The sequence below is a fragment of the Raphanus sativus genome, chromosome 2 (genome assembly GCF_000801105.2).
Source record: "Raphanus sativus cultivar WK10039 chromosome 2, ASM80110v3, whole genome shotgun sequence".
NCBI classification, from domain to species: domain Eukaryota; kingdom Viridiplantae; phylum Streptophyta; class Magnoliopsida; order Brassicales; family Brassicaceae; genus Raphanus; species Raphanus sativus.
In genome coordinates this window covers 37,011,900-37,020,330 of record NC_079512.1, presented here as the reverse complement: position 1 = coordinate 37,020,330, position 8,431 = coordinate 37,011,900, and the positions used below count along the sequence as shown (strand labels likewise).

The window sequence follows — 8,431 nt, the reverse complement described above, 5'->3', positions numbered from 1 at the left end:
TGGCAGCAATCACGTAGGAGGCTGAAGTTTCAGAAACTACGTGACTTTGTACGATCAGAATATGACCATTCTTGTCTACGCTCATGTCGTTCAAGGGCATTATATGAAGGGCTAAAGGTACATATTCTATCTATTAGAAAGAGAGAGAGAGAGAGATAAAGTGTTAATGGTAATAATCATTGGAAGTTGTGATGTGAATGTGTGCAGGTAGCTGCTACTCCTGATTTGATGCTAGCTCATCTAGATTTCTTCCTTGGTGGGGATGAAAAGAGAAACGATCTTCCTCCTCCGGTTCATGAAAGATTCCCAATGCCTTTAGTTTTTGGAGGGGATGGAAGTTACATGGCTTATTACACACTCCAAAGCGACGATATTCTGACCAGTCTTTTGAGCCAGGTTCGGTCTTTTTCTTGTTTTGAGTGTTAATGACTGCAAAAAAATGTCATACTGAATTTACTTTCTTTTTTAATAGTTGGTCCCACCAACCACTTGGTACCGGTTTGTAGCTGGTCTGAACGCTCAGCTGCGCCTGGTTCAGCAAGGGAAACTGAGGTCAACGTTTCGCTCGGTTATGAGATGGATTGAGACTCACGGAAACCCCGCCTTGAAAAGAAATGGTGTACGTGTTGACCTAGCTAGGTTTCAGACCTCGCCTTCCTCGTCTTGCCAGTATGGAATCCTTGTTCAGACCATTGTAGATGATGAAGTGGCATCAAATGAAACAGAACAGCAGCAGCAGCAGCATCCATGGTAAAAGAAATTTCACTTCTCCTCTCTCTGCTGTTTACTTGCCAAAGATTCATTCATTCACACAAATCATTTTGCAGGGGGTTACAAATTGATAATACGTCTAGTGATTTGCATTTTACACAATCTCCAAGTAGCTCAATCAATCATTTCAGACACCGAGACTGCGGAGAAATCATAGACATTGGCAGCTTACAGTTTCTCAAAGAAGAAAAAGATGTCCTCTCTCTCTTATCCTTCTTGATTCATAACTCAAAACCTGTTGGCCATCAGGTAAAAGCCTCTCCCTGATATTGCATTCTTTTTCTTTTAATTTCTACCAATGGGTTTTGAAATGTGGTGTGATTACAGGATCTGGTTGGTTTGGTTATCTCGGTGCTACTCCTAGGAGATCTAACTCTAATGTTACTCACTCTGCTCCAACTCTACTCAATATCTATGCTGGACGTTTTTCTCGCTCTGTTTATTTTACCTCTCAGCATCATTTTCCCATTCCCTGCTGGAGTCAGCGCTTTGTTTAGCCACGGACCAAGACGCTCTGCTGGACGCACTCGCGTCTATGCTTTGTGGAACCTCACATCTCTGGTCAATGTCGTAAGTAAAGTGACCTTCTATGGTTTCTGCAGTCTCCTTCTCCTTCTCTTACATGACTAAAAAAAACCTTTTGTGTCTGGTGTGTGTTTTGGCAGGTTGTTGCGTTTGTGTGTGGATATATTCACTATCATGGCTCATCAGCTGGAAAAAAGATTCCATATCTCCAGCCTTGGAACATTAGCATGTGAGAAGGACCATTAAACTCAAACCTTGTAATAACACATTCTTTATTTTGTGACATCTACTAAACATTTGTTTTTGCAGGGACGAGAATGAATGGTGGATATTCCCAGGCGCTTTGTTCTTGTGCAAAGTGTTGCAATCCCAACTAGTAAACTGGCATGTTGCAAATCTCGAGATACAAGATTACTCCTTGTACAGTGATGACTCTGAGCTGTTCTGGCAGTCGTAAGACACGAAACAAGACCATAATTTAATACAATACACAGGTGAAGGGAGCTGGTATTTTTTTTATATAAAAGGCGTCTTCTGGTGGTGCAACAAGCTGATTCAAAGATATTTCAGGTGAATATAGCTCTAACTCTTTAGGAAAAGTAGTAAAAGGAATGAATAATCCTGAAAAATCGTGAGAACATAAAAGCATATGCTTGTATTTGATTCCCACACCCAAGATCCATCTTGTCTTTTACTTCGATGGATTTTATCAGATGATCCGGACCAGGATGTTCGTTTTGCTGTTTCTAGTGATGTCTATTTTTTACTACAAAGATTGTCTTGATACTCTGCTGTCTTTGTTTTCTGAATGAATGGTATCTAAGTATTGGCTGCCAAGTTGAGTAACATAATTATATACATTTATTAGGGGGCATGGGATGTGAATTTGTAACAATTCTCAAATTCTATTGTTATTGGTTAAGAGATTCTAAGATTCTTGCTAAAATCTAATGTTATTTGTTTTATGATTGTTTAGTGACTTATGAAATCTTTTGTTATTCAAAATGTTTGGTTTTTAATGATTCTATAATACCATCAAATCCACTGTTATTGAGATTTGAATTCTAGACATTTCTTTTAAGTTTTTTGAGAATTGAAATTAAACAAAGTCTAAAATAGTATTTAATACATAATAAATAAAATAAACTAAAATAACAATTAGATTTCCATTTCAACAGCAAAATCGATGAGCCCCTGGTGCATTGCAAGTCGGAAACGCATCATCCTCCTTTTCTTTTGCTTCTGTACTCACGTCACTCTCCACTTGAATCTCGGAGAATCCTAGGCCTTTCCAGAAATTAAAGATCAGCATTTGAGTAATTATATTCAGTGCCACTAGTTCTGCATGGTTATCCCTCCATGTGTCTTTCGATCTGGGAAACATTTGTTCTCTACGGCGAAAAAAACAGAGAGATATTTAGATTCTTGAACAATAGTCTAGCATACATCATCATTTAATTCTTAAAATAATTATACTAGAATATTTTCACAAATACTTTAAATATAAAAAATTCTTTAAATTCTTTACAAATTTAACAAATTTCTTGACTTTTAATCAACGATCTCTATATAATTATATTCTCTCTAACTCTTCCTTAGTGAACTAATTCTGTACCAGAAAAGTAACAAAATTATCAATCAAAAACAGCTACATTTTGTTGTTCAAAGGAAAACAGCTACATAACAAGCATCTGAGGTTAGACCACATTGGAGCTTCCACCTATCACCACTATTGATACTTAAACTAAAATTCCGAAATACAGTTTACTGATACATTTTCTGCATGTATTATACATAATGAACACCAAAAAAAACTAAAGAAATATAAGAACAAAGGAGCATAACTTGTCTTTGTTTCAGAGTTTGTTAATCTGGTCGAAAACTATGAAGAAATTTTGTTTTTTTTCGATCCTTGTCTGCTTAAACGCAGCGTCTTTTCTAGTGGTAAGAAAAAAAGCTTTAATCTTTGTTCTTTCTTACCATCACTGATGACATATCTGATCTTCAATTGACTTGGTTTGATTTTTGTGAAGACTATGTTTTCTGGGGTGGTCGTGAAGGTTACCAGACGCTCTTGAACACTGATATGGAAAGAGAACTTGATCATATGGCCAGGTTCTTTGAAGCCGCTGTTGCTTATAAGAAGAAGATTGGTTTCAACGGCACGCTTTTGATGTAAGAACGTTTCTTTGTTTTGCTGTTTCATACAAACTTAAACTCGGAAGAAGCTTATAATGTTTTTGATCAAACAGGAGGAGAGAGAGTACAGATGTTGAAGCCTCATATCAGTGGAATGGACACAGTCGCTCGTGGACTGAAAAATGTAGCCAAGATCTTGGAGGTTAGTTCCTTCCCATCTCTCTTGTTCCTTTTGAAATTACAATCTGCTGCATTGTTGTGAAAAGGGCAAGTCTTGGGTCTGTTCCTGGCTTCTATGGATGTTCAAGTATGCAACTTTTTTTCATTAGTTTCAACAATGTTTTTACACAAAGTTTACGTTCTTTTTTTGTAGATCTGCACAAGTTGGAAGTTTTGGAGAAGCTTGAAGCAAAGCTTAAGGTATAACAAAATACAGTTTATTATAAAGGAGTCCACAACAAGTCTTTACACGTTTGATGGTTGTGTTTGGTTTATAGGCTGAAGGGAAGGAAGAAGAGAATGAAGAAGGAGAAGGTGATGATGAATCTGAGGGGCACTATCTTTCCCAAGAAACAGCACTCCCATTTCCTCACACACATCCTCTCTGCACCTCCTCCACTGCCGCCAAACACTTGACTCCACACAAACACATCATCTAGAAAAAGCTTTGGTGCATTCTCTCTTACGCAAGAGATCATCTCTTCCGTCACGTCCACGGCCGAGGATCCCAGCTGCTTCATGAACTTGAAATCACTCAAAGGTTGAACTAAAAAAAAATATTTTTTAAAGAACCTTTAATAAGATACTTGCATTGGATCACATAAATGTATGGGTTTCTTATTCTTGTCTCTTAATTCATTTTTACTAATTAAAAGTATTAATAAAAATAAGAACCCCTAAATGGAGTTTTAGGATAATGATGCTCTAACATTCCTCCAAAAAAGCACGTCCCAGATTGGTTGCTAGAGCAAGTCTCACAGATCCAACAGCTTGAGCAGACAAGTCAGATTCTATGAAGCCTGGTCTTATCCTTGCCATTGATGCTTCCTGTAGTTTGTTCAACATCAGGTTTGTCTGTGCTACATTCAACAGAGAACGCTCTGGCCAATTCAACAGCTTCAACTGTATAAGAAAACAAAACTTTTTTAAGCTGCGCATCTCCTCCTAACGAATCAAAGGAAAAAGAAGAAACAGGATTTCAGAGCTTTACTGAATCATGCAGAAGAGGAAGCCAGAAGCGTTGAGGAGTAGAGGGGCTCTTCATAAGCTGCAGTATTTTAGGCTTTGAGCATAATATGTAGAAACAAAAGAATATAATTATGAAATGTTGTATTATTACACACCGATACAAGTCTCTCCACAGCCTCGTGAGCCGCATCTATAGCTTTTCCATCATGGACTAGCTTCAATGATCTCTTGAAATCTCTATACCTTGAAAATATGGCAAGTAATTTCTGAGTTAGGACAGATTATTACAGAACCAAAACCATGAACAAGGAAAGCAGAAGACAGATGACTATTACTTGTGAAGAAAATCAAGACCACCAGAGATCTGCGAGTCGGAACCCAGAAGTTCGACCAGGCCTTCCCATTGCTGCATGTTAAAGTAATGGAATTCAAAACAGGACAAATACATAATGAAATATGTTTCGAGTATGGTGTGGAGAATATATACCTTGAGACTTTCATCAGACAATGACTTAATGAAATATGTTTCGAGTATGGTGTGGAGAATATATACCTTGAGACTTTCATCAGACAATGACTTTCCAACAGAATCAAACAGCTGTTGAGAAATCACTTTGAGACAGTGCTCATCCCGGGCTTGCTGAAGCCAAAAAATCCCAGATCCTTTTCTCCCATGTTTCCAGTGATGCACTCCAGAGATCTAAGCAACATAACTTATTTCAGTTAGAAATATATGTTTTCTGTTTATTTTTCCCCACCAATTTTGAGATAAGAAAACGTGTAGAATAGATTTTCAACAAATCAATACCTTCATAAGTTTAGCGCTGACATAACTAAGTTCATATAGACGGCAAATCTCTAGGCTCTGCATCAGGAGAAACATAATTACCATGTGAAGCCTTCTAACAAGATCCTATGATTCTAAGCAACGATAGAGAATGTAAATAGATGAAACCTTAATAAGCAACTGATTCTCTTGAACTGGCTGCCTATAGAACAACAATTCTAATAAGCCTAATCCCTGTTTCACGCAGGATGATAGATAAACAGGAGCTATCTGCAAAAATTCAAACACAAAGCTTCATACACAAAAGGTAACAAAATGATTAAGTTCTATGCAGATTTAACTTTGATATTTTTAACAGGAAAGGTACATAATGTCATAAAAGAAAAGGTACCTGCCAAGTCAAAGCATGTGTAGAAAGAACTTGAGCATAAACAAGTCTATGGAGCTCTTCCATGTTGATTCCACCCAAGTTTCGCTGCTCCTCATGTACAAGAAATTCTCCTTCTTCGCTTCCAGCTGTCAATAACTCCATGGCATGTGCAACCATCCTAACAACAAACACAAAATAGTATCGTCCTGATCCGTTATGATAACAATATAGCATTCTCAATTGATTTAGTAACAAGAAACAATGACCGCCTTGCCTACCAGGAGCCAAACTCTTTGGAACACACTGCCAGCACAACCTGCATCATTTAATTACACCATGCCGAATTAGGGTGACAGAAAGCTGAGACAGTTACACCTCTTATTGGGATAAAAATCCATTTCTGACCTCAGTATTATCTCCAAGAATTCCAATAAGCAGTCTCAGAAGCTTATGGGAAGTGTTAGTTGGCTTTGACTGAACACATTTCTGAGCAAGATTATGCATGCCTTCTAGTCCCTGCAAATGATATAATAGGGACTGAGTAAAAAACAACAAGGCTCAAATATAAAATAGACAAACAATAAGTAAAACAACTCACCTTCGTGAATGGCCTGAGATAGATAAAATGAGAAACAAAAAGCTCCATCCAGTTAGATGTCGCAGCTGAGAGGCAATCGGCATTTCCCATCATGATCTTCAACATATTTCTCAAGCCCTCGCGGGTCTGATGGTGAGCACATTGAACCCAGAAGGCACTGCACTCTAGTTTAGTTATCTGAGACTGCCATCTCTCTCGTGTCTGGCACAAAGCGAAGAAAGGGTAGGATGAGTATAACCTCTAAACAACGATAAAAAGAGAAAGAATGATACATCTTTTCACATACCTTCATAAAATCAGGCTTCGCTGCAAAGCATTCACCAAATATCCCAGCTTCTAGTTTTGGACGCATCCGTGGCATTTTTGAAATGAGAACAGCGACAGCTTCTACAAGTCCATTTTCTGTCTACTTCATCAAATTTGTATTACACTATGAATAGTTAGGAATTCGCGCATATACAAGAGTACTAGCATGTAGATAGTCACTCCATATTATATGACATGAAACACAAACATGAACTACTTTACTAACCTCACGATTTCCTAGCTGGTCTAGTTGATAAGAACCATGTAAGTATAACAACTTCACCTAAAAGTAAAAGTATGGTTAGCTTACTCCGCAAACTGAAACTTCCAAAATCAAATTAAAAAGACCCCGCTATGATCTATCCCAAAAAGTACGAACCACTATTTCTAGCCAACCAACTGATAAAGCAGATGACATCACTTCCCAGTATCTTGGATCATCCTCGATAGCCTGCAAATGCGAATAAACGGATTAAGCAATTCAGACCGTCATCATAATCGAATTCTTACAGAGGATCACCATATGAGTTGCTATACAATCGACACTATGAGAGTTGAAAAATAAATAAAAGATATCTAAGAGAGTGAGTAGACCTGTAGGCCAACAAGTTCCATTTGGAAATCCTCGAGTTTTGAGTAGATAGTTGGATGTGAGCTTGAAAGGAGTACATCATAATCCTGCCATGGTACCAATAATCGGTAACATATTCTACAAGGTTGCAAAATTAAGAGCTATGGAGGAAGAAAGTAATTACAGATAGCCAATCAACAAGCCGTTCTGGCAACCAAGACAGACACGTCTTGTCAGCATAAAACATTTCCATCAACTCCCACGCAGCCTTTAAAGAAGTCGGTTCCTCAGCACTCTGCAATTGAAAAAAAAAAAAACTCCCACACTCAAAGCTATAACTAACTTACGGAAGAGCTTTGAATACAGCATAGTAAAGTTCTGACCTGTATAACTGATTTAGGGTCTTCAATCAAAGGAGCAGGGGAAGACACTGAATCACTAAGGAGAGATTTAATCTCCCTGCTGTACTCCATTACGTACTCCCACCTAACACATTGCGAACAAATCAATTAATAAAGGTTCAATTAACAAAGCAGTGAGAGAGACACTCGAGTGTGTTCCTCACCACGAAGTCTGGTACAGCGAAGGACTCGTATCCATCTTAAACAAGCTCGAAATCGAGTTCCTCCTGCTCTGCAAAAGCGCAAACGGAGAGACGGATCCGTAAGCGATCCTCCGCCACTGCGCGTCGCCGATCTCGCCGTCCTCGCCGCCGCTGAGCCTCACGTTAACCACCTCACCGCCAGCTTCTTCGTCGTCGAGTGACTCCGGGTTACGTAGAACCGTGACGCGTAGGTTGTTCCCGCACCCCCAGGAGATGGAGAGCCTGTGAACCCGAGACTTGAGGCCGTAGCGAAGAGGATACACCGCCGGTGATTTCTCCTTAGTCGAAAACGGAACTAGTTCTCCACCGTTGCCGGAATCGGAATTCATACCCGGCATTTCGGAGCTCCGGTGGCCGTTAGGGTTTTGATCGGGGGTTTTGAGGAGAGTGAGGTGTGGCTCCAGCAGTAGCCAGAATAATAGAGTCGACACCAAAACGCACCGTGTCGTTATCTATAGTAATTACTTTGAAAGGTTTTCTAAATTGGACCATTATGTTAACCGAGTTTTGATTTAATACCAAACAACGCGTCGTTTTTAGTTTATAAATATGGACAGCCCGGCGTTTACCGT

At 39.0% G+C, this 8,431-nt stretch overlaps 3 protein-coding genes across 4 annotated transcripts; 2 read left to right on the top strand and 1 right to left on the bottom strand.

Moving 5' to 3' along the window:
* The first annotated feature begins 6 nt into the window (after window positions 1-6).
* On the top strand, window positions 7-2,313 carry LOC130508214 (uncharacterized). The gene is made up of 7 exons (XM_057003564.1): window positions 7-117; window positions 208-396; window positions 473-750; window positions 828-1,020; window positions 1,099-1,341; window positions 1,437-1,525; window positions 1,606-2,313. The coding sequence occupies exons 2-7, from the start codon at window positions 229-231 to the stop codon at window positions 1,751-1,753; spliced, it is 1,119 nt and encodes a 372-aa protein (XP_056859544.1). The 5' UTR covers window positions 7-117; window positions 208-228; the 3' UTR covers window positions 1,754-2,313.
* A 795-nt stretch (window positions 2,314-3,108) lies between these two features.
* Window positions 3,109-4,094, top strand: LOC130508213 (uncharacterized). Its single transcript, XM_057003563.1, has 4 exons — window positions 3,109-3,471; window positions 3,549-3,637; window positions 3,809-3,855; window positions 3,933-4,094. Exons 1-4 carry the CDS (start codon window positions 3,383-3,385, stop codon window positions 4,092-4,094), a joined length of 387 nt encoding a protein of 128 aa, XP_056859543.1. The 5' UTR covers window positions 3,109-3,382.
* Window positions 4,095-4,210: 116 nt separating this feature from the next.
* Window positions 4,211-8,315, bottom strand: LOC130494544 (nuclear pore complex protein NUP85-like). Of its 2 annotated transcripts, none has more exons than XM_057003560.1 (18): window positions 7,821-8,315; window positions 7,639-7,741; window positions 7,440-7,550; window positions 7,279-7,362; window positions 7,064-7,135; window positions 6,911-6,967; window positions 6,665-6,784; window positions 6,379-6,579; window positions 6,186-6,296; window positions 6,059-6,096; window positions 5,802-5,958; window positions 5,579-5,680; window positions 5,432-5,488; window positions 5,111-5,323; window positions 4,959-5,029; window positions 4,779-4,866; window positions 4,646-4,702; window positions 4,211-4,557 (listed from the first exon to the last, which is right to left on the bottom strand). In XM_057003560.1, exons 1-18 carry the CDS (start codon window positions 8,195-8,197, stop codon window positions 4,360-4,362), a joined length of 2,217 nt encoding a protein of 738 aa, XP_056859540.1. In that variant the 5' UTR covers window positions 8,198-8,315; the 3' UTR covers window positions 4,211-4,359. The 2 variants fall into 2 exon arrangements, with proteins under 2 accessions (XP_056859540.1, XP_056859541.1); XM_057003561.1 differs by having other exon boundaries at window positions 5,177-5,323; window positions 7,821-8,314.
* Between the last annotated feature and the right edge of the window lie 116 nt (window positions 8,316-8,431).